This window comes from Prinia subflava, chromosome 10, assembly GCF_021018805.1.
Source record: "Prinia subflava isolate CZ2003 ecotype Zambia chromosome 10, Cam_Psub_1.2, whole genome shotgun sequence".
In the NCBI taxonomy this organism is placed as follows: Eukaryota; Metazoa; Chordata; class Aves; order Passeriformes; family Cisticolidae; genus Prinia; species Prinia subflava.
In genome coordinates this window covers 18,010,107-18,036,655 of record NC_086256.1, presented here as the reverse complement: position 1 = coordinate 18,036,655, position 26,549 = coordinate 18,010,107, and the positions used below count along the sequence as shown (strand labels likewise).

General features: G+C 36.0%; 1 protein-coding gene across 1 annotated transcript in view; it reads left to right on the top strand.

Moving 5' to 3' along the window:
• DPYD (dihydropyrimidine dehydrogenase) overlaps positions 1-26,549 on the top strand; it is a 334,900-nt gene that overhangs the window by 113,273 nt on the left and 195,078 nt on the right. Inside the window, exons 7-8 of the mRNA XM_063407573.1 lie at positions 806-887; positions 3,282-3,369. Coding sequence (XP_063263643.1) covers positions 806-887; positions 3,282-3,369 — 170 coding nt within the window. The remainder of the gene's footprint in view (positions 1-805; positions 888-3,281; positions 3,370-26,549) is intronic.

Below are 26,549 nucleotides of genomic sequence, written 5' to 3'. Positions count from 1 at the left end.
TAATTTCATTGTGTTTATCTGCAACATGTTTTACAGTAGGAATTTTGAACTGGCATATATAGATGCCATTTCACTGGAGATAAATATATATATGGATTAGATTATCAGTAGATATAAACTGAGATTCTGTACTGGCACTACGGTTTTCTCCTTCTGTGATTCTGGGAACTTGAAGATGTCATTCCTAGTCTTCCCCAGCAGGAAAAAATGCCAGTTAATAAACATTAAGTCAAAAAACAGACATGAAATCAAGAGCTGGTAAAGTGTTTGTCCATCCTAAAAAATTACAAATTTATGAAGTAGAAATGGAGGTACAATTTTAAATACCATAGCTCAAAATAGCATATGTAACACTTTTAAAAAATTGTATGGGAAATTTGTTGCTCTCATATTGGATAGCTTAATATAAGTTGCTATGTCACGTTGCTTTCAGTAGCCATGAGGTCTTTTTTAAAATGGGTATCTTAAATTTAGTATTACATATTCTAGTGAACAAAAGGAATGGAGCTGAAGTCCTTTAGAACTCAAATATAACATATGTTAAATAGTCACCTACAAGAGTGGGCAGTGGTGGCCTCAAGGTACTGCCTTCCTGGCCTGTATTTTTAGTATTGGATGAATAATGCTTTTTTGTCACTTAACAAATAAAAAAAGTCAAGAGCCACATTTCAGGACATTTCCGTTCACATATGTCAAAATTCACATATGTCGAGGTGTAAGTATTTTAGCTAATAATAATAATACTAATAATGAAATTAAAAAATCCTCTTTTCTTAATAGTTACAAGCATTTTTATTTGTTTTAGTATGTCTGAAATTCCCCAGTTCCGTTTGCCGTATGATGTAGTGAATTTTGAAGCCAAGCTGATGAAAGATCTTGGAGTGAAGGTAATGAAAAATATATCCTGTCTATGTATAGCTCAAAGAAAAAAAAAAAAAAAAGAACAAGAACTCTGCCAAAGATTAACAGCAAAATGTCATGCACATTAGTAAAGAACGATTAAAAGCTATGCTAGACAGAGGCAGGAAGATGCTTCCTCTTGCTCAGGGCATTTGTCTGTCTCCTGTCTGAATGCCACTAGTTTGGAAAAGGGCAATCAATAGTTCTCATCTGGCATGTCTGCATGTGATTAATTGTCTGTAAGAAACAAATTCCTAAATTGCTTTAGGGGTTCAATGTAGCTATTGGAATGATTTGATTTTTTTTAATCAAGTTTTTTTTCATGCAAGTTTGACACTACTTAAACCATTCATTTTTGATACTTCTTTTGTTCCTTCACCCTGAGTTTTTTTCTTAAGGGTTTATCATACAGTCTTGCATCGAAGTTAATTTTGTAATAAAATGCATCAAATTAAAGTGTTAACATGATCATCTGTTATAAACAATAACAGTCTATTCAACTTCTTGAAAAGCAATAGTTAAGCATTATTCTGTTAAATAATTCTGTTGTTTATAGATAATGGGAACAGTGATTTATTTTAATTTAGGACTTGAGATGAACATTTAGATGGTATTTACAATTGTTGCATATTTTAATAGAAGTTACAAACTTAGAATGTATATCACTGGATGAAATTTTTGACTACCCAGAGAGATACTTTATTTTTACCATGTTACTAAAGCCTTCAGTGAAGCAACAAATTCTTCTTGGAACCTTTCTTTTGATTCTTTTTATAAAAGTAGTTGACTGTTGTCACAAGACCTTAGTGACCACATTATCCTGCCCAGCTTTTATAAAAATGCTGGCAAGATGCAAGATAAGGTTTAAAGTTCTACAGGTCTTTTTTTTTCTACTTTAAAGTTCCCTTTGCAAGCCTTAAAAAGATTGACAGAATTGGATGGTTTAGTTAGGGGTGATGTTAGAGCACTGAGACACCTCTAGACGAAATTGCTGGGCACAGATTCCTGGGAATGCTCTGCCAGCCTCAGTTCCCAGGGCTCTGTCGTGACAAAGGCTCCAGAATGGAGCCGCCGTGTTATCGTGACCTGCAACTCCTCTGCGCTTCTGGAGTGCAGCAGAGAATCTCAATGTAAATTTGCTTCAAGGCTCTGCCATTGGCTTGCAATTGACCCTTTGGCAAGCTGGTTATCTAAGTACCTTAGCTTTATACCTCTATAAGCTGGAAATATTTTCTGCTGTTTACTTAAAGCATTTCAAATCTGTGGTGGAAGGTGCTGTGTTGTGTAAATGCTCAGTAGCGCTGTTTATTCAAGTAATTCCACTGAAATTAGTAAGAATTAGTCAGCTGAATAAGGATTAGAGCTAGGCCCTAGAAGTATTATGAATCCTCACATAAAATAGTATTGCTATTTAAATTCCTTCATTAGGTTTTCATAACATATGTACACAACAGGATAAAAAAATGTAATGACAATATATGGAATGTCTTTTGTTGCAAGTGAGGATGGAGTCTGTGTTGTTTTAAGGATTGCAATAGTACATGGCTTTTGCTGATAAAATTTATACTAAATCTCCAAAGACAAAAAAAGTCAGTGTTTTAAGTAGTGTCAATTGTATTTTACCTCTCCCTTTTTTCCCAGCCTGAAAAGTATATTAAATTAAATATAAGCAGATTGAATAACAAACAAGATACACAGTGACTTGAAGGCTAAACTGTTAAGATCACAAAGTAGAGAGCTTTCACAACAGCACTGCATTTTGTAAAGTAGAATCACATGTGATATAAAAAACCTGGGGGAAAGCATTCAAGTTCAGAGAGTCTAAGATGTGGAGATAAAAACACACATACCTATGTCAAGAAGTATGAAATATCAGAAGAGGAATCACACACAGTTTTTGTGTTCAAAGGCCTTGGGGTTAGGAGTGATGAACAAAAGGTGTGTGTATCTCCAGTTGCATGACCTCTGCACAGGGACTGCCATTGTGGGTTGTCTGAACACCATTCCCTGTCTCTTACACTCACTCTTACAACTCCTCTAGGTGCTCAGCCTGCGCAGCGGCTGCTGAGAGCAGGATTGGTGCTGGAGAATGGCTCTGGAAAAAAAATATCCAGCTTTTGCTTCTGGAAGCAAAAAGTAATTGATCAGAAACAAGTATAGATTATAGATGTATTTTGATTGCTGAGTTGTTTCTTTCAATAAATGAACACCAATTACTGCACCATGGACACTGTTTCTTACCTAAACTAGAATTAACAATTGCAAGTCTAAATCAAAACTTATGTCATTGATAATTTTGAAAACCTTTGTTGCTTTGCCATGCAGAATGTGCTGCTTCATTACAATTGCAATTTTTACCAAGCAGTTTTTAATTCTTTCAGATAATTTTTAGGAAAGGCCTTGCAGTGGAGGGAATGACGCTCCGTACCCTGAAAGAAGATGGCTATAAAGCAGTCTTCATTGGAATAGGTAAGAAGGGCTCAGGGTCCCACGTTTTGTCATACTGAAATTGAAGGACTGGAACAAACTGGAACTTGTATCTTTGTTAATAGCATGATGGGAGAAATTAGTTTGATGAATTATGGAAGTATGGAATATAAGAAAAAAAATTTAAATCAGGAAACTAAAACTAGTGGCCTTAAGACGGTTATTAAAATTTTCAGATTTATATTACAGATCTTTAAGTAAGATATGAATGTAGCTGAATGGGTTGATTTATTGTTTGTTTAGATAGTTAAAAATTTGCTTGTAATTAATTGCCATATTGGCCTAGAGCGATACACAAGTTTAGTTTTCAATTTTTGTGAACAGCTTACTACACCCACACAATTACTGAGTCTATATGTAAGCCAGTGATATCATGCTTGGTTGCTTTTTTGCTTTCATCCATATAAAACGTGTAACATCCTTCTGATAGGCTGTAGTGAAATATACTTTTACAGTGGGTTAACAAAATAAGCTGATTTTGACTTACACTAAAACTGGCATCAGAGGTCTTTCTTCTCTCATATTAGAGAAGTCCTGCACTTCTCTGCTGTTTGAATCATTGCTTCTTTTTAATGTTAGATTAGAATTATTATCCATTTATGATTATTTTGAAGTACAGCTGGACCCATTGCTGCCATATGATAGGCATGTTGAGCAGGCATTGTCTACAGTTGGTATGAGGCTTAATGCTCTTTATTGATCTAGACGTTGCCTAAGTGAACATAATAGGAAACAAGTTGTCCAACTGTTCCTCCTTCCTATTATTGATTACAGAGATGTAATTCTTAGTACAGCGACAACTGTTGTTTACCATCTGGTTATGCAGTATAATAAGCTTTGCAGGTCTATTCTGTCGTGTAATGATAGCACAGAGTGTTGTGATTTATGTAATCCTAAATCCTCACATTGTTGGAGAACTTCCATGTATAGGAATTCTGAATTACATCAAAATTCATATTTTGATGTAATTGTATGCAAAGCAAATGGTGACACTTATATATTTTATTGTTTTAATCTGTGCCTTTCAAACCACATTGCAAAATCTCACCAATAAGGAATTAATTCATAAGCATTTGTTTTCTATGAGTATAGCACTATGAGTCTAGGAAAAAATTCTCAGTCTTTTTTTTTTTAACATCAGCATTGTTCCTCTGCATTTCTGACTCAGAAGCTTAGAATAACAGTTCAGTTTAGTGTCAGCAAAAATGACCACTGAGCACTTCACATAGAATTGGAGTGTTTGGTTTATGTATATGGATTTATTTTCTGACCTTAATAAAGCTATTCTAATATAAAATATTTTGATTAGAAATATATTTTATATATATATAAATATATTTTCTATATATATCTACAGACAACATTTTGCCATACAGATGCTAGGTAAAGGGACACAGCCAGAATTTTAATAAACAAGAGAAGGTATCTGAGGCATAATTCTCCTGTAAAGCATGTGTTCATTGATTGTACTAGGAAACAGAGGGTATAAATGCTAATGAAGGATTATGTGTACCTACAAAGTTTTGTTATTGGAAGCTACTGTGCATTTATGATGCCCTTTCTGTACCCCCTTGTCTGCCTGTCATCTCACTTTGCAGTACTGTGTAAGCCACTGGACAGTAAGGTGGCCTTGCATGCTGCTAGTGAGAGGGGGAGGACAAGGGGTTGCCTATTTGTGGAGTTAAACATATTAATGCAATAGAGCATTTTAAGCTCTCAGAACAGCTGTTTTTCCATAATGAGTCTGAACTGCATTTCTTTTTGTGTTCTTTGCCTACTGTGCAAACATATTCATTGAAATACTACATTTGAACAGTACTCTGAATCATAAGGATAAAATAATTATGGAGCTACTTACATAAAAAAGATTTATTTTTTTGTTGTAATTTGCTTCTGAATGAATTTGTACCTTGATGGAAAAGAAGTGTGGTAGTTTTCAATTTTCCCTGTTGTTGGAAAAAATAAGTAAATAAGTGTGTAAAAGAAAATGAAATCCCTGATGGGGCGAGAGTACAGTGTGAGAGGACTTTTCCACAGCAGTGTGATTTTTGAAGAGCACACCTTTAGTCTTGCAGATGAGATGGAATTCAAGATTTTATCAGTTGGGATTGTACAATAGTCCATGTGTGATTCATGAAAAAGAAGAGCACTTGTAAATAAGCAGCTACCTGAGGGCAGGTGGAGTTGCAAAGAGAACTTCGAAAACTATTTTTCACACAGTTATGCATCAGGGAAAAACTGTTGCCTGTGGGAATATTGTGTGTGGTAGGGAAAGTGCCCTCCACTGCAGGTTCTGTTGCTGGTAGAACATAAGGGACTAGGTTTGAGCATTCTAGCAAGTGACCATATTGAAGAAAAATGAGTAACAGAGGCTTTTTTGTGAGGCTTTTGTGGTGTTAAAAGTGTGCTCTAATCAGTTATTTACTGTGTTTTCAACATGAGAGGTAAAGAACTCCTAAGTTCACAAAAGGATACAGGTTAACAGACTTACTTGAAATGAGTAATAATAAAAATGTGCTTTGCTTCAATTCTTTGCTTACTGAGGCATTGAGCCTATGATGGTTTATCTTAAGAGGAAAGATTCTCTCCAGCCAGTAGGTCTGGTACATTTAGTCACTGGTTCACAGTTGAGAAAATATCTTGTACTAGGCTTGGAAACAAGCAGGTGGCCAGTATGTGTCACCAACCTTTGACAGTTTCTGGGGTCTCAGGGTGAGTCACACCTCACCTCCATCTTACCTTTCCCAATCAGGCTGTGAAGAATGTGATATGGAATTTGGGGTTATGAAGGTTTTTGTTGAACTAGGAAAGACTAAATCCTAGGAAAAGCTTTCACAGCTACCTGGGTAAGCAGTAAGGATGATCCAGCTGGACAGTGGCAATGTAAGAGATACACTGTGCTTCTGGTTTTCTGCAGCAGTCACAATTTCAGATTACAGCTGACATAAGTATTAGGGGCTAGTTCATGAATCTTGGTTTTTTGCATCAAAAGTAATAATAGACAACGGCATGCATGATGATTTTTATTGGACCAAAAGGTAGCAGCTAAACAATGGGAGGAACAATATTCTTGGAGTCTCTACTGTATTTTTTTAGTTCCTTTTTTCATTGTTGTTTAGGTAGGTGCAATTTCTAAACTTAGTCTTATTTCACTGGGCAATTAAAATGCTAATTAAGAATTAGAGGTGAAGAATTAGTTCTTAAAAATTTCATCTTAGAATTCCAGTTTTCTTCCCATTACAAAACTTCTGAGTTTATTTTCTTACTCACAAACACTAATTAATAGGAATTAAATCTCCCAATTAAACTTTCAAAGTTTTAAAACCAACCTCTAAATGGAAGCATAGGAAAAAGATCCCATCCTGTCCTGATTTGAAAGATTACTCAATGTACTCCACCTTGAATCAGCTCTGCTTTTTGATAAGAAGAGTTTGTGAAGAATTTCTGACTGAACTGACAAATCAGTTTGAAAATTTTGCTTTTTTTAAAAAAAAAAGGTCTTACATCAGTTGCTGCCTTCCGTAAACACCGTAGGGACTCAGGGCAACAGAGAATAAGCATGCTGAGAGCAAAAGGGGAAATCAATGACGGGGTGAGGGGCTAGAGGAGAGAGCACACAGTCCTCAGAGACAGCAGAGGAAGGCAGCCAAGGGTATCCTACGGGGAACAGAGCAGTCTGAGCGCTTTGTGTTACTATGTCTCTTCATGGATTTTCAGAGTGGAATATGATTTTTACCACTAAAAAAGAAAAAAAAGCCATGTGTATATGTCTCTCAAGGCTATCAGAGCAAATGCAGAAATACCAGGCTTTTATTACTCATCCTTCTAGAAGTTCAGCGGCATTCTTTGGAAAACAGGATTCTGTTATTCTGTCTTAAGACTCTACAAAGCATTCCATATTGTTTTTGAAAGAGAAAATACAAAACAGTTTCTTTATATAACTACTTAATTGAATAAAAATGAAAGAACTAAATATTTAAAGTATTTAAGGGCATTTTTGATGTGACATTCAAGCAACTACATAGAAAAGCTGTCACCATAAACATATTTTCTGCAGACTTTTACACAAACCTCTCTCCTTATTCTATAATATTTTATCATAACATGGGTGTTTTATATAACATTTAGATTCTCCTTAAGTGAATATCAGATAAAAATATATCCTCAGTATTGTTTTATTGGGTAAACTATTAAAAAAATCTAAAACCCCCATTCCCAAAAATTGCTTAAACACTTTCTCTTCAGTGTTTGTAGCTTTACACTTGCAGCACAAACTTTCTACTTAACTTCTCATTGAGTAATGAAGCTTGCTTGTTTCTTCCTCCATCTTCTGCTGCTGAATTGCTGTGAAGTTAGTTTTATTGTCTATGGGTATTCAGAGTTCTATTAAATACTGTGAAATGGTGGCTTAGGTGAGTGTACCAAGTAAATCTAAGCAGATTGTTGTTTGAATGTATACTAAATAGTATATCCTGCTTGCAAGGGTTAAAACTGTACATTAAAAAAAAAGAAAATAAATTCTGTGTGGAAAGAACCTTTGTCATAATTGCAGTCATTCATACTTAATTAACATAACACTCAAACAATGATATAATCAGATCATGTCATTGATTGGAGTGAAATTACACACCAAAAAAAAATTAGAAGTGCAAGCATTAATGTACCTTGTTTTAAAAAAAACTCTCTGAGATTGATTTACTCTCTCTTCCCCAAAAAAGTAAGTAATCTCCTCATGCCTGTTATTATCTTCTGATTAACTATGCAGTGCCACCTGGTGTGCAGATGGGAGGACTATTACACATCAAGAGCTCTGTTCACACCCACCCACACAGATATAAACCTACATGGCAAAAAGTGAACAGATGTTCATTTTGCTTGTGCTATAGGAAAAAATTGTGCATCGTACTCCTGATTCATAAACTAAATTTGGAGGACATGAAATCTGCATATGGGGCCCGTAGGCCCATGGCCAGCACAGACATTTATGGAGGAAATATGTCATGTTCAAAATAGTTCTCATTTCAGGTTGTGAACAGACTTTTATTTGCCTGCTTCTCTGCTTTTGGTTCACCTTGAATTTCTGAGTTTTCTTTTTCTTTTCACTTGTGATTTTACCTACCTCCACCAAAGGAGGAGTTTAAAGGCACAGTTATTTGAAAACATATCCAGGATTTATCTGTTAGCTGGTTGCTTTTCAGAACTGATTTGTGTTTCTTGGTGTTTGTGATGTTCCCAAGTGTTGTAGGAGGCTGTTAGGCCCCTTGGTGAAGAGCTGCTTGTCTCAGTAGTAATGTAGCAAGTCATGTAAATGGCAGTGCACCTCAGTGAAAGAGCTTTAGGACATGCATTGTGCAGCCTTAGGCTCTTAGGATCACCAGCTCTGTTGTTGGAGGTTTTTTGGTATTGTTTTGTATTATTTCATAATCTCATAAATATTTTGACACTTTATCAGTTATATAGGTTTCGCTGCAAGGAAGCCAAAGCCTAAAGACAGGCAGATAAAAGACAACAAATAAGGGAGAAAAATAATACCTTGGAAGGTAGTGCAGGAAAGAATGATGTTGGAAACATGATCAGCTAGATACTCAAAATAAATGTGTGCCTGGCTTAGTCTCTGGGTTTATTTCATTGCCTCTTGTAGACAAGGGAGATGACTATTTCAGAATCTTGCAAACAAAGGGCTTTTAACCAAGGATTTTAAATGACAACAATGGCCTTTTAAGCATTGGTATCCATATACAGTCAAAGACATTAAAGGCTACAGAACCAGGGAAAACTCTTGAAATTATATTTTATTGTTGCAAACCGACATATTCAAATTCATGTATCTGGAAAAAGCTGTGAGCCCTTGGTATTAGAAATAATGAGAATGAAATAATTGAGATGAGTCATGAAGTCAGAATACTTTGACAAGTTTGAAGAACAGCAGTGGTGAAGAGCAGTGGCAAGATCTGGGCAAAGCTAATGCAAAGTATTTTGTAATTGCCTTACAGTGCCTTGACTAATATTAAAATTAAATTTTAAACCCGTTGTTTTTTAAATAAAGATTCCATGAGAAGGTCAGTGATAGATGTACACTTTGTGCAAAACAGGATCAAAACCTGACATTGAACTGCAACTGCCTGAAGTGAAGTCCCAAGAAAGAAGGTCTGCACCAGTCTGTGCAGTCAAGTATAGAAACTCTTTATAATCTGCCTGTTGGAGAGCCTTAGCTCATGGCTCACAGCTTGGAGAATAAATACCTCCTTCTTTAACACTACATTTCTTGTTTTGTGTCCCATGTGAATAATATTTAGTCTAAATTAATTATATAATCAGTTGGTTCTAATAGAAAACTTGTTTGTCTTTATTTTATTATCTTCTGCTATTCTTCAGTCTTATAAGCATTGTTATTAAAAATTAAATATTTTTATTAAAAAAGGAACTCTGTGAAAGAACCATTCTTACATGCTATATCAGGAATTTGAACCTGCTATTATTTTTGATGCAGCATCTTTCCTGGAGACCAACCATGTACATCAATCCAAGAATTTTTATGCTTGAGGCTTTTTTTTACTATTGACGTTTGTAGTAAGCTGTTATTTCAGCTCTTTACTCCTCGGTACTGCTCTGGATATTGGTGGAATATTCCTATCTATACATAGGAAGCACTAGGCAGTTGAAAGCTTTTAGGGCTAAGATACACAGAAGAGCTTATTTATTATTAATAGTCTTAGGACACTTTCAAAAAATACTAATAATCTGCCCTTGGGCATCCTTATGATATTCACTTGTAAATTACACAGATTTTTGTGCTCTTACTTACTTATCTTTCCTACCAAAACACTGCTTAGCATAACAATCTCTCTTGCGTATGTTTTACAAAACACTCTCCTGTCTTTTCCATGATGCTGGACAGTCTGCCTGAAGAACTGCTAATCTAAATATAATGACAAAATTAATTTGATTCTTATTGCTTTAAGAGTAGTTAATTTTTTAATATTTTAGTGGGTTATGTAATCTAACATTATTTAGCAGTTTTTTTAATTCAAGCATATATTTTTAGGCAATTTTTATGTTTGAGGTGCATAAAAAAAAAGAAAACCAAAATGGTGATGTTATATGGTATATTTCCTATTTTGATGTTACACACTTGAATGCTTTACATCTAAAAAAAGACTTCGTTTGCTTGCTCCAAGAGTTCATTCCGTGACTCAGTTTCTTTTATCTTTTAGATGTACAAATATTAGTTATGCTGCCATCTTTTTACTTCCACATTAATATTCAGACACAGAATGAACAACCTTCAAAAGTGCAGTTTGTGAGTTTGATCCATATAGTTTACTTTAGCTGAACTCTTTTTTTTGGTAAGAAAAGTATATGTGGTCCCATATGTGTTTAGTGCAATCAGACACTTTTTGAAACACTGTTCTTTGGAATACTATAGGAGGACTACCATAAACAAAATCTAAAGAAGTTGTTTAGAAATTACTTGCTTTCCTTCATCTTCTTTGCAAAAGATAAAACACTGGTTAAAAACCTAGGCTTGTTGCATTTCATTTTTTTGTTTTTAAAGATTATACACAAATAGAAAGAGTATCACAGTCTCACTTTGTGCCAATTATTGGTGAGAAGATGACAAGCAATTTTTGTGTTAATGAATAAAGTTTTAAGCAGTCTACCTGTCATATTTATGTCTCATAAATAATATTCCTGAATTCATATTCCTTTCACTGCCCACTCAACAAGGGGTGTATCTCCTTGTTGAATTGACAGAGTTAACACAAAACTGGATTTGTGCTGTGGATTTGTAGTACGTGTTGAAAGAATTTCAGAGGTTGCTTTAGGAGATCTTCCTGCTCAGCCACTTCTCTGCTTCGTGAGAGAGGTGCCGTGGAAGCCTCTGCTGGGCAGGGACGGGGCTCAGGGCTCCCCTCTGTCCCAGCGTTTGTCTCGTGCCCTCAGTCATCTGCTTCCCCTCGCATCACTGCGCAGGACTCAGCCTTTGCTGGTTTAGGAGCAGTTTGATACAGTCAAAAGCAGTTACCTCCTTTGGGGGAGGCCCTGGCAGTGCTTGAGGCCAGTTTTGGTTCTTCGTTCACTTGGCGCACACTCACTAGTGATTCTGTTTCTGGGTGGGATTCACAGTCTGAGGGCCTTGTGAGTCCTGTAATGGCCTGCAGCGTGTGCCCAGGGGAATCCCTCACTCCTCCCTTCAAGCTCAGCACATTAATTGAAAAGCTTTCCTCTGCCAGAAGCATTTGTAACTTTATTGTCCAATACAGTAGCCTCCATTGTCACGGGAAGGAATAACCTCTGCCCTTCTTTAGTTTTAATGCTATGGACATTTCTAAAGGCAACAAATATCTGAGAAAAAAATTGTACAAGTGCAGTATAATAAGTAATCTTTAACTAAGCTATGTAAATGTTTGTGCTGCTGTGTGTCTGCATTTGCATATATGCAGGTTGTCCAGACTTTTGAGCCACTTGCTATGGTTATGATACTTGAAGGATTTTTTTGTATTCTAAACTTACACTTTTCAGATAGGCCATTCAAATGGTTGCTTTTAGTATGAAATTTAAAATAACTATGCAAATGCATTTATTTCTGAATACAAAATGAAAATCTAAGAGGCATACAAATATTTCTCTGAGTTTATGTAATATGTTGGTGTGTTCTATAGATTTGAGATGAATTTTGTCATTCCTTGTGCTTAAAGTCACATAGTCTTCTGTATGCATTTTATAGTATCAAACCATATTCAGAATTTGACACTTGGTGATGTCATAAGGTGTGGGGTACATATAGTGAATAAGATTGATTGCTTGTACTGTTAGAGTTTTCAGTGTGTTAATGCTAAATTTACTGTAAATTGATTTATAAAATTGCTTATAAGACTAAAACACAGAAATAAGCACACTAAGTACTTAGAGTGTTTGGATAATACTAATACAAATTACATGTTTATCTAACAGAGAAAATTGTTTTCCAAATGTTGTCCTTGACACTGGTCTTTTCTGAAATCCTTGGGCTATTGTTTATTAATTTGTGCTAAAGATGTACTGAGCTGAATAAGAACCATTAGAAAAAGTGAAAATGCATTCAACAGCTAGTGTTCTAACTCAATATTCCCTCAAATGATCTTTGGTGATCAGTTTCATAGGAAGAAAAAGGAAGAATAATAAGAATTTAAATACCAGCAGATTTCAGCCAATTAGTCTTTAATGTTAATATTACCACTGTATTGAAATGGCAGTCACCAAGTAGTTACAGAAATCTTCATTCCTAAGCACTTGCAGTTTTGTGGCTTACCCAATTCCACTTCTATTCCAGCACTTTGAAAAAGATGTGTAACAACCGATAGAGCAGATGAAATAATGCAGATTTTATTTGGCATTATTGGCATGAATCCAGCAATATATCAATGATCACAAGGAAGTTGCAGTTTTTTACCAGATAACTTCTTAGTCACATTGAAACATTTTCTTTAGATTTTCCCCTGCAGGATTATGCTGGTAGGGATGTATTGTATCCTACATACTGTTTTCTGAGATGAAATTTTAATAATTTATCAGAAATGAAATGTATCTTGCATGGTGCCTAATATATATTTATTTCAACCTTTCAGATATGAAACAATCTAGACCAGAAATAGTTTGCTTACATGGTTATATTTTACTCAGAAGTTGGAAAAGAGCTTTGAAGACAATTTGATTGCATTTGTGTTGCCAATTTGATGAGCAGCCTGACTTTGTTTCCTTTGGGTCTTAAAGAAAAAATGCTTTTGTTTGTAAAACACCCCTTCTAAAACGCCATGTAGTAGGATCTGCCATGCAGTAGGTGTTTCTAATAAGCATGCAGTAGTAGAAGGGTCAGGGACTAACCAGTGAATAAAAGTCAAAACTCAAAATGAGGTGCCTTTCCTGTTTAGCACTGGGCAGTGATAGATACTGATAATGTTTGATTAATGAGCAGCAGACTTGCACTGGCTGAAAACATCTGTAAGAAATGATTTATTATTTCAAAGGTATTGGAAGCTTACTGTATCTTGTAGATTCAACTGTGTGTGCCTGAATAAAATAAATGAGATGCAACATGTGAAAAATGAAAACACATTACTTGTAAAGGATATGTCACAAGCAGGGTATTTTTGTTCAAGTACACTTTGTCACTTTGGGGATTTTTAATGTTGGTCTGAATACAAATCATTTAACTGCCTCATAAAATCAACCTAGTTGGAATTCTTGCATCTATCATTGAGACAGAAATGAGGGTTAAACTTAATATGCTGGAACATCACTGAAATTTTTGCATTTGGCATCATACACAGCTGTTCCAACTGTACATGTGAACAGAAAGAATTCTCCTAGCAATATGAGTGAAAAAATGTATTGATGCAATTTTAACATTGAAATTAGGAAAATTAATTCATTTGTAGTGTCATTAAAAGGCAGTGTCATTGAAGTTGGTTCAATTTCCTGTAAATACATCTATGAACCAATGTCTGATCCTTTTGGCCCTACTCAAGCTGTGTTTGAAAATGAGCAATGACTTGAGAGATTTTACTTTTGTGTATTTGCAATTTAGTCTTGTAGTTGCTGGGTAGTCTTTTAGCCTGCCTGTGGTTTGTAAAGTGACTTTATTCTGTGCTGTGTCCGTGGCTGTCGATCTGGTGTCAGGTCCCTCGGTTCTGTTCAGAGCTGCTGTGGAGCTGGGAGCACGGAGAGCTAATGATGCTGCAGACTCACCTCCATCAAACTGCACTGTCTGTTCAGACAAGCTGGAGTGCCCTGACTCCAGGATGAGAGAAAACTGCCTTTTCCCTAGTTTTGGAAATAGGGAAGGTGGGACAGTGGAAATGCAGTCTGTTCTCCAAATTTCTCCTCTTATGCTGGGTCACTGACTGTGGAGCACTTCTCTGTAGTGGATAATGTTTGGAAATTCTGATATATGCTGTTCTGTAAATCTACACCTATTATGTGTATGTACCTTATCCACTTTCTTACTTTTCTGTTCTAATTCAGTAGACAGCTAAAATATTTTTCTTCTTGGGATTCACCACTGATTATTTATGTGTGTATAAATGCCAGTCAAAAAAATACATATTTTTATGTTGTGCAAGAAAAGTATAACCTGATAAAGGTCTTAATAAAGGTGTGCCAATTCATGTTAAAATTGGATGATACACTGCAATGTCGCTTGAGCCTAAATTCACACTGATATGTTTGTGTAATTTAGTACTGAATAGCAAAAACATATCTAATTACTTAGGGCCAAAATTGTTTATCAGAAGTTTTTTTAAGGTCTTTTTAGTAGGTTTTATTCATAGCATTTGATCCGTTCTTCATCTTGTTTTGATGTTACAGGGTCCAATGTAGTGGGAGTTAAAGAGTAGAAAAAAAGTCTTTATTCCAGATAACTGGAATTCATAGTGATGCTACGTGGACATTGGAATAATTTAGTCTGGCAGCCAAATTGAAACTTCAGAATTAAAAGCTGTTGAAAGCATTGTTAATGTGATAATTTCTGCACTGAAGAATCTGGATCCAGATTCTTTGGTCAAGCAGCTAAGTCTGTAAGCAGTGAAGCATGAAAGAGGTCAGATCTGCTGCAAGCCTATTTGCAGACTTCTTTTGTAAAAAGAAAGCCAAGTATATTTTCCCCTTCCCTTGTTGTCCACCCATTTCACAAGAAAATCATAGTACACCTATAGTTAATACATCTTTTAATGTCCTTTTTTGCTTTTCTTTTTAGTGATTACTTGCAGCTTCTGAATTAAACGGCTCACTGAGGTTATGGTTAAGGATGGAACTGTTTATTACACTCCAGTTCTTACATGCATCATGTTTTATTTTTTTTAATCTTTTTAATTTAATGTCTTTGTAAAAAATGTGTATGGTTGTACTATCTGCTGAAGATCCTGTAAATTGGCACAGTGAAATCTGTGCAAGCTTTTGATCTGTATTATTACACAATATTTATAGCAAGTTTGATGCCTGGCCCTTTCTATATATGTAGAAATAGAAAATGGAAAAGGAAAACCTTATCATGGCTTTTCCTTGCAGTTCGGAGCAGGAGCCACACAAAATACACTGGCTCTTAGGAGTTCCAGGACTGTGCTACTACTACTTCTTGGCATATCACCTTTCCTAAGCACTAAATACAATTATTTTATCATCCCCATTTTGTGGCAGAGACCTTTTCTGAAAGGCACAAGATAACTTTAATGGTTGTGGAATAGGCAAGCAACTCAAAAGTTGGAAAGGCAAGTTCATTCTGCAGTTGTAGGTCTGGAAATTCAGTCTTTGTTGCTAAGACTTTGCAGACCACAAAATTTGTCCTAAGACTGACTTCTGGTTAGGAGGCTTAGAAGATGAGGCAGGAGAAGAGATAAAGAAAAGCCTGGTTTAGACAAATTTATTCTTGCTTGATATAACCAGCAGACCAAAGAGTCATTTAACATCCTCTCTCTCTAGTTTGTCAGAATTCAATTTAAAAAAATGGATTACCTTCCCTCATGTATGTGTGCACCTATGAACATGTAGGAAAAGGACTCTGTCAAGGGTTGGTCCAGAGAACAAGCCCATGTCACCAGTTAAGGCAGGTTTCCTGGGACATGCTTAAAATAATTTGGAAAATCTGTGGTTGAACACATTGGAGCTATTTCTCATATTTTAGTTAAAAAATAGTAAGGTCTCATTGCATAATAAATGCAGTGTCTACAGAGGAAAAAAAATATACAAGGACAGAACAGCATTCTTAAATTTTGAGATGATTTCTCACTATTAAAAAAAAGTTCATAAACTGATTCATGTATCTAAAAATGTTTTATTAGGATTTGTTTTATGGTGTCTCTTGAAGCTTCTGCCACTGTAGAATCTATATGTATATTTTACTGGCATTTTTAAATTTTAAAACAGATTCAGGACTTAGTGCTTCAAATGTGCATGGAAATGAGTGACTAAATGTAATGATCCCTCCTTAAGTCAGGAGTTATTCACAAAGTTAGTAGTATTCGCAGATGTTGAAATATGTTTTGCAGTCATCTTAATAGCTGTATTAAATTCCAGGGGCATGCAAAAGTCCTGTACTCAAGCCACTGTTATTTTGAAAAGACACTGATTTGGGGTCCTTCAGCTGTCATTATTTCCCAGCACAGTGAAACCTCGATAATAAACTACCACGTGCAAGAGTTATAAACTAATGCTTCAAGATAAAGTTCATTATGCCATTGTGTGCTTTTAAAATCCTGTGCTGGTTTTGCTCATGTTCTTCAGCTGAGATGGAAGTGTATCTATAACAGTATGACTAATTATCTTTACATGCATTTATCACTAAATAAACTTCACAGAAGACAGTAAGATTGTTTACTTAAGCAGTATAATACTGGGAATGGAAGATAGCTCTAGAACATAGGATTACATTGCCAGAATGACACTATTTATTAAGCTATGATAACGCTAATGTTCCTTTTTGATGTATAGCATGTGTGACTTCAGCTGAACTTGTAGAGAGCCTTAAGGATGTTTCATTGAACATTTAGTATGGCAGCAAGCCAGAATACATTTAGCCTAAACCCAGATGACAGGTTGGTAATGAGGTAGTGATTGATGACCACTGCTTCCATATGAAAACCTGCTTGATATGCTGGGGGGGAAATGCATTGCTAGCTCTTTTTATTTCATTCCCTCTGTATTAGCTATTCTTACCATAGAGGAGTAGCATTGGCTGCTGGTTATTCAATCCTGGTTTCACTTTTGGATGAGAATTGAGTACTCAGCTGAGATTGCAGAAGCACAGCCCAATGATTACATTTATATGTATTTCAGATCCTAATTTCAATGGATTTTTATAGTAAAAAATAACTGCAATTATATCACTTGTGAAGCAGCCTATAATATTATTACCTGCCTCTGTAATTTTACAAGTCTTTATGATTCACTTTTTGTGCCATCTTAATGGCATTGCTTTCCCTTCTGATATGAAAAGAGAAACTTGGCCCAAAGGTTTTAACACATGGGTCAGGCAAACAAGCCTAAACAAAAGACTGCTGATTATTTTGCCTGGTCCTGTTGAACGCTTCTGTGTAAAGACACCACACTGCCTTTTCAGATCAGGGGCAAACTGTGGTTCTGTACTCTAAGAAGGGTATTTAAGTCATGTCCTTCAGCCAGATTCCAGCCTGATGTTTGGATTAGCAGTAAGAGTTAGGAGTAGGCAGCAGAGGCCTGTAGGGGTTATATCCATAGCTGTACCCAGTCAGACAGAGTGCATATTAGATGTCCCCAAAGCTGGAGGATAACTAATGGGATCACATTAAGGCCTGGTTAGAAATCACCCAGGGATGCAGCAAAGGGCATTAGGGCAGCATAAATATCTAATGTCAAAAGAGACTCGTTATTAGTGTTTTCCCAGGCAGAAGTGACTTTTGGTCAGGAAGGGATGAGGAAGCTTGTCACCCTAACCAGAGTGACATTGCTCTTCCTCAGAGCAAAAATATGAGCAACAAAAATTTGGATCGGTGGTAGAAGAAAAGCCAGAATAAAGAGATCGTGAAGCAGGGCTGGGCAGTTTCCATTCTTCACCTGCTGCTTCCAGAGATGTAAGGGAAGTGTTTGTACCCTCTGGGGGTGAAGTGACTGACTTTTCAATAAGGAACAAATGCAATATTAGAATGGCAGATTTGTGGGGTGAACATGCATTGGACACAAATGAGGGAGTGGGTCCAGGAGTGTGCCAGGTAAGAGCTAAAGTAATCAGTAATGCCCCTTGGTGAAAGAGAGGGTTCTTGTGGGATTGCAATAGTCTACAGATGCAAAGGAAGGGAATAGTCAGTCCTGCTGTCAGGTGCAGAGCTGGATTCAGATATGCAGAGCAGAAGTTCATCTCTATACACACAAATGGAAAATGATTATGACAGAAGGCATCATCTGGTCTATCTAAGTCATTTAACTTCCGCAAAATTAACATTGCTTTTCTTACTAAGCCATACCCCTCTGATGTTTTCATTCTTCTTCTGGCTTTCACTTTTACACTTACTTGCAATCTTTTTTTGCAAACCTCTGTTTATTGCATAGTAAGCTCTTTGACGAACACTGGTCTTTTTTTTCTGTTTGGAGGGTACTCACATCCCACATGTTCAGTCCTAGCAATTGATACCTTTTAACTTAGATATGTCATTCATTTGAACTTTCCATTCATTTGGCACTTCCATTCCATAAATTTCCTGTGTATAGCTATAGCATCCCCAGCCAGGCATCCTGTGAGCTACAGAATTTGTCAATTCAAGTTTGAGTTAAAAAAACTGCATTCTTTTGAATGTTTTGAGTGAGTTTGTCAAATGTTCACACCTATAAGCTGTCCCTAATTGAGACAACCACATTTTGTTGTTCACTGACCAGTGACAAGATGGAGCAGCTCCATTGATTTTTACCCTCTTCCTCGAAAGACCTTAGTTTTAACAAGTAGTGGCAAGTGAGGACATAGTCTTTCAGTGGAGATTAATGGCCATATGGTGTTGTTGCTTATACACTGGAAAGCTTAGTTATTTACTGTAAAATCTGACTCAAAATTCTATACGCAAATCAGAAACTCCTACTTGGTTTGTTTCCATAACAACACACAAAACAACATCAATCACTTATAGTAGAGCTCCACACGCCATAATTAGGGATACAGTTTTAAGAAGTGTGGGAGGAGTTCTGTAAAGTGTTTTTATGTTAAAAACAACATTAAGCCTTGTTCTCACAAAAGCTTATGCACAAACTTCACTGAACAGAATGTAATTAATTCCATTGGCATTTATGGCTATGTCTCCACAGCTCTGATGCAGTGTCTGGAGTGACTACGCATGCCCTGCTCTGTCGTGTCTGAATGACTGAAGTATGAGCAAGGGTTCTGTGAAGGCAAACTTGCCTTCTGTACAGGGAGCAAATGCAGGGTTTACTCCAACAGACAATGTCAGCTGGCCACTTTACCCTACCAGGCATGGATTTCAGTATGAGAGTAAATGCTTGCAGTACGACTACCTGTAATGTTGGAGAAAAGTGATATCAAGAAAAAAACTGCTTAAAGCACTTCATGTGGAGAAAAAATTATAAAATTTGCTGTGTATCTTTTTAATATAGAATTTAAGCCAATGGAACATCTACCATATATGGTATTTTTCACTAGGATCAGGAGTATTCACACCTGATCTGGTGGAGAATACTCTCCATGCTGTCTTCACTGTCGCAGTCAAGGACAGGTACTGCCATAAAGCTGTTACATCACAGCAGTCCCACAGCCCCACTGATGCTTGCAGTAATCTACAGACTGGAACAGTTTGAAATAATCAAATGCAAAATATTACTTCTCCACTCACTACTTGACTAGAAAATGGGGCGGGTTGTGTGAATTTGGATTTTTTTGTCTTGTTTGTTAGTATTTGGGGGCTTTTGTTGGTTGTTTTTTTAATAAGCATTCTCTATATGTTAAAGAACCAACAAAACATGCTTTAAATTCTCCTGGCATTTTTGAGGCAATAACTAAGTTGTAAGAAAACATTTTCTCTAAAGCATCTTGTAGCTGACAAATCCCTGGGCCCTTAGGCAAGCTGTGTTTTAGTCTTGTTGCTTTCAGCTGCTCCAGAGACAGCACGTGGTGTGTGCCTAGGAAGGAAAGGCTGAAGGGGAAAACCCTGAATAAAATGAGGGACAGTTAAAAAAACAAAAAAACCAAAAACACACAAAAAAAAAAAAAAAAAAAAAAAAAAACCCAAACCAAAACAAAACAAAAATGGCTAAATGGGAGAGAAGACAATAGCAGAGGAATAGAAGACAAGAATTTCTGTAATGAAATGGAATTGAAAGAAATTCAGGAAATAGAAAGAAAAAGTAGATAGAATACATAAACTAGGTAAAAATGCAAATTGGGAAAATAAAAGCAGAAAGACATGAAATTATCCATAAAGATTGTAAAAATGGGAAGGATTCAAATAAAACAGAAGCTCATATAGTTGTTCTGGCCACATTTTCAATAGTTTACATCCTTTGATAACCTAGATGTCAGCTTTCTCTTTAAAGAAGATGAAAAGCTGAATGGAATACGTGCTTTACTGAGTTTTGATGCTTTCTGTCCTTCATAAAATATTAATTGTCATGTATACCAAATAAATAAAAACTAAAAGTTTAGAAAAAGTATTTAATGGAAACCTCTCCTGACTAGTAGAAAGTTAAAATATGGGGAAATGTGTATATTCTGAGGATTTTTACTCCAGTTTTGATTATGTTTCTTATTCATCTCAAAGAATAAGCATATTGTTATGTCAGTGGCTATATTAGGGGATTTTTAAAAAAAACATAATTAAATCTAGCTAAGGTTGCTAGGTGACAGGTAAGAGAAGCTATATAATTAGACATGTCCAAAAAAAGTCAAGTAGTGGAAAGGAGTAATCCTGAAGGAAGGTTGCCATTGTCTGTGCTGACACTGAATGACCATCTCATTCAAATGTGCACTTCATTAAAGAGTCACCTCCTGCTTGGCTTCTGCAGCTGAGCTCTTACTACTCTGTGTGGAGTCAGTGGAAACAGGGAGACTTTTAATTAAGTGTGAATTCTGATTTGTTCTCTGAATATCCCTTTGACAGCATATTATTCCTTGGGTTTTTTTAATATTAGCAATCACATGTTTTTCCCAAAGACAAAGGTAGTAGCTGCCCACTGATATGTGTGAATCTTTCTACCTATGTCAAGCCTGTACAGGCTACTGGCAAAATAGCTATGATGTGACACAGTCTGTAGATGTAATCCATCTCCTTAAAGAAAGGAGGGGGAAATATTTGTAAAAATAAGCATTTTACAATAATAGATTTCGGATGCTCGATTCCTGACTCTCGTAACTGAGGCCTTTACCCAAGGCCTTTCTAATACCAGAGACAGAGGCCTTTCCAGAAGATTGCTCCCTTCTCTCAGCACCTTGCATGATTCCTGTGTGGGGCACAGGTTGTCTGGGTTCCTCCAGCGCTCCAGCTGCAAGCAGGATAAGTGTTCAGACAGTGCTTGCACTAGCATGGTTGGAGGCAGGAAGTAGTCTGCATGCTTCCCACACCATAAAAGTTCTAGCTTGAAGACGTACTCTTCCAGCCTTTTAAAATCCTATGCTGTGAATTGCCCAAGAACCAACACAACCTTGCTTCTATTGTATGGTCCTCAGCAAATCACTTAAATTTCTTTGCACATCTGTAAAATGCAGGATAAATGTTGATCTCTTATCTGGTTCCTGGATATTTTGAGCATTGACTGTGTAGCACCATGCGAATAGAAAGTGCTACAAACAGTAAGTGCTATTTGTTACTCTTGGTATCAAAATAACTCATGCAGCCAAGCGTAGAGTATGGCTTGCTGTCTGCTTACCTGATTTGCATTCTTACATGCGGTGAAAATAGAAAGGTGTTGCTATAATAACAATACCTACATTTTATAAATTTTATGGCTCTGCTGTATGGTCAGAAATTCAGCATGATATCTGCTATATATTTAACTACAAGACTTCAGAAATTGTAAATATTATTTTCTTCCTTTTTTCTTTAATGTCACAACAGCATTCCATTTATGGCATCTCTCTCACGACTTCATTTGCTGAATGTGTAGTTCTGTTAATTTCTTCCCAGATGTTTAGTTAGATGTAGAATTTACCCTTTATTAACAAATGTTCCCCCATTCTGTAAAATTTATGCAATTAGGAATTTTGGTTTCAGCCCAGTGTTCTAAACTATCTGTGTAAATGATTGAATGAATAAATAAGTAAATGTTGAAGTGTCCTCGCCTATAGTTTCTCAATAATAATATCTTTTTATCTTACAAAGACTACATTTAGAAACTGTTTTACTTCTTGTCCCTTCAACATTTTTTTATTCAAATATTCTGAAATATAGGTTAATTCATTCTTTTTTCCTGAGCTACCAGTCTCTGAAAATGACTTTTTTAAGTTTGTCATACAGTTGAGCATGGGGGAAAAAAAGCTGTCTGATACATAAATGTGTATCTGCTCAGCATTTGTATTCAGGCTCAAGAGTTACTATAATTGTAATCCCTCCCTCCAAAAATTGGTGGGCATGAGCTTTTGGAAAGATGTGTATTTAAAGGTATGGAGCTGTATCTGTGCATATGCTTGGTGACATGATTGTCACTGCAGGGTTAACGAACTTCCATCCCACATTCTATACCTTCAACATGCAGATTTGATTTTGCATTTGAATGCATAAATGAATACTTGTTTTCTATTTATATGCATACTGTAATCAGAAATAAAGAATGCAGAATCAGAGGTAGACTTTGTTTTAGCAGATGATTCTGTTTATCTGAGTCTCTCTCTTCTTACACAACTATTGTTGTTGCTAATTTTAATTAAAGTCGTTCTATGTCTAATCTTATATGTAAAGCAAAACTAATTTATAATTTAAAATACTTGTGTAAAAGACTTGGTTCCATATAACTGATTTGTTTATGCTGTATTCCTGAAACGTAATTTTGTCAATAGGGCCATGGATGTACAATTGAAGTTTTTCCATCTATGTGGTGGAATTTTTGCATGGACTTTAAGGAAGCTCCAGCACTGATCAGTATCAGTTGTAACCTGTTACAAAATGACATAAGTGAGAGAGAAAATTACTGTTGTTGCAAACATCCACAGCTGTAGATAGGGATATGTGAGGAGTCATTTTTAAATGCTAACAACTGAAATAATCTGTGAATGGAGGAAAATTGTATTCAGTATTTGATTTAAAGTTGTTGTCCTTATCCTACACTCTGATTTTACAATATATTTGAGTCATTTTGTTGAATAAGGCAAGCACAATTCCATCATTTACTCAGAAAGGGACTGTGAGTAGCAAGATACGCTTTCTGCAAAAAATATGCGTGGTACTAATTTAGAAGGATGGAAGGAGGTTTTGGAGAGAAGACATTTCAGAAATTGGCTCTTGACCCTTGTGTGAGATCTGTGTTTTCTAGTTTTCCGTGTCTGAGCTTTGTTTCTTTGTAGTGTGGGTGGAGGAAAGAGTCTGATTCCTGGTACACTGCCACTGCTTCAGAGAGTTCTGCAACTGATGGAAATACACAAACTGTTGAATTTCTCAGTTCTGTGAGTGTCTGGTACCTATGTCCTGATAGGGAGTACTTATCTTTTACCTAACTGTGGTAGTGGATTTTTTAAATCCCAGATGAAAAACTCAGAAATCTTTCCATGGCTTAGGACCTAAACCAGGGCATATTTCATAGAATCGTAAAATAATTGGAAGGGACCTTTGGCAATCGTCTAGTAGCCCCCTAGCTCAAAGCAGGGTCAGCTGGAGCAAGTTGCCTAGGACCATATCCAGTTTTGAACATCTCTGAATACATAAGAATGCTTGCTCTGAAAGTCTCCTGGCACTCCTGAGGTTCTTTTCCTCCGCATCACTAATGTCCAGACATACAGATGTTTTGACAGACAAGGGATGGCTACCGCAGGTACTTAGGCCCAAATCAATCAGGGTATTTAGGCGCACACCTAGGAACGGGTTTGTTTGAAGTACTTGTACTCAGTTTGGTCTGTATCACCTGTAACTGTGTTACAGTTAATGTCATATTTCTGCAGGGAAACCTTTGTCAAAACTTGATTTTATTGTGAGTGCTTTCACAAACGTATCTGACTTCCACTACCCAACTTGCTTACAAATCCTTGCTAGGATTTTCTTCAGGCACTTGGGTAGTCACAGAAGACTTCCAATTATGTTTCTAGATGGGTTTCTGTGTTCAAAAACTTTTGCACTTATGTGAAAGTAAGCAAGTTTATCTTTTGATCTTCATGTTTTCATTTGAACTCTAAACAACATGTTATCTGTGGTTGTATTTTATAATTGCATATAATTGTGTAATTATATAAATTTTTTTACTACTGCCAGAAGCTTTTAAAAAAGTTTGGTGCTTTTTAAAAAGTTTTACTATATTATTACTATTACAATATATTATTTTAACAGTTTTTCTATTATAATATTACACTGATGAGTTGTTTCTCCTTTGTGCTTTGCATGGACAATATTTCTAGTAAGGCAGGCGTAGATAGAATGTAGCAATTTTTTAGCATAAAGAAATTGGATATAATATCTAATATAAAATCTACTTTCCCTATATATTGATTAGCCCAGGAAAGTTCAATAGCTAATTGAGGGTTTCCAAATTGTCAAAATATTCAGTGACAAGTTGATGTTGACATAATTGAAGTTGAATGTATTAATTTTGTCTTAGTGGTCTAGAAATCAATGCATTTTAATACTGATGTTGTTCGGGGATGGATCCAAAGCACAGTGCAGGGCCTAATGCTGTGAACAACTAAACTTTTTCTTTAATTGTTCAGCTCTCAGCCATTTCACATAGTGGTGAGCATATCGAGTATGTAATTCTAATTATGGACAGACAGTAAAAGGTTTCTTGATAGTGTGCAGAGATTAATTTGTGTAAAAAAGTAATGGAATATTTAAAATTAGCTTAGTCTGTGCTTATATATTGGCATTATAGAATATCCTCAAAGCCTTTGACAGTTTTGAACAAACATTAACATTTAGTTCGAAACACAACAACAAATCCATATAATTCCATAGATCTCCAAAGAGTCTTTGTTTCAATGAGCCTGTTTTTTGTGACTCTCACAGAAATCTATTTTCAGTTTTCTTCTGATGGATTAATAGAAAAGCTGCATTTACTAGAACTGCCAAATTCTACATTTGTCAAGAAATTAAATCAGTTTTAAAAAGAAAGAATAGCACAAGCTGCATCTTAGATTTATGCTAGTGCCATTGGATTTAGGCACTTGAAAACAATTTCAAGAGCAGATTTTACATAAAAGAGAAATGTGTAAGCAAATTCAAAGCACAGTTTAGGATTCATAGAGGAACAAAATTCATACTCCATCTCTGACATAATTTGTCTTGAGGTTTATGAAATAATTTTTCATCGGATTATAATATTTAAAGTAATTAAAGATACAATTTGCTATTTAATAAACAATGTGTTTTGTAACTTCATTAAAGATGCTGCCTTTCTTAATTGTAATGGTCCAAAAGGTTGTCAGTGAACTGTACATTAACTGCAGAGATAATAATGATTTTATATGCTAATAATTTTTAAATTAATAACTCGTAGTTTTTCAGCCACATGGGGAAAATAATTTACATTCTTAAAGCTTACTTTGGTATTAACCACTTTACTGGGGAGAGTGGATATCCTTGTATAAAATGTTCATTTGTTTTACATTAGCACTAATGCAAGCATGTAGGACCCACTGGTGTGAAAGGATTAAAAGCAGCAGCATTAGACAAGCATGAACATTTCAGAGATAAAGCCTTGTTAGAGGGACCTATTGGGACTGTGTAACTTGATTTTCTATTTATTGATCTTGTTTTCGTTACCATTTGAAACTCTGTTTGGAGAGAATCTTCCTATTGTAGTAGTGCAAATACAAAAATGTGCACCACGCAGATATTAAGGATTCATGATCACTCCCAGGTAGGTCTGTGTGCCTTGGCTGACTTAAGCATGAGCTGGATGCCTTTTCAGAGGAAACATATGTCCCCTTGGCAGTATTTGCACCACAACTGCAGGTAATTTGAGAAGTGTCTTGTTAACTTTTTTGACATCTCTTTGTCATAGACATTTCTTCATGGACTGAAAAGTGACATACAGTCCTACCTCACTGATGGTTTATCACAAAAAGGTTTTGGTTAAAATAAGTATAAATTTCCCATTTTGAATGTTTTAGTTCTCCACCAAGAGAAAAAAGTTTAAGAGGAGGAGAAGCTTCTATACCTTCTATACCTTCTATACCTTCTATACCTTCTATACCTTCTATACCTTCTATACCTTCTATACCTTCTATACCTTCTATACCTTCTATACCTTCTATACCTTCCCTACCTTCCCTACCTTCCCTACCTTCCATACCTTCCCTACCTTCCCTACCTTCCATACCTTCCCTACCTTCTCTACCTTCCCTACCTTCCCTACCTTCCCTACCTTCCCTACCTTCCCTACCTTCCCTACCTTCTCTACCTTCCATACCTTCCCTACCTTCTCTACCTTCCCTACCTTCCCTACCTTCCCTACCTTCCATACCTTCCCTACCTTCCCTACCTTCCATACCTTCCCTACCTTCCATACCTTCCATACCT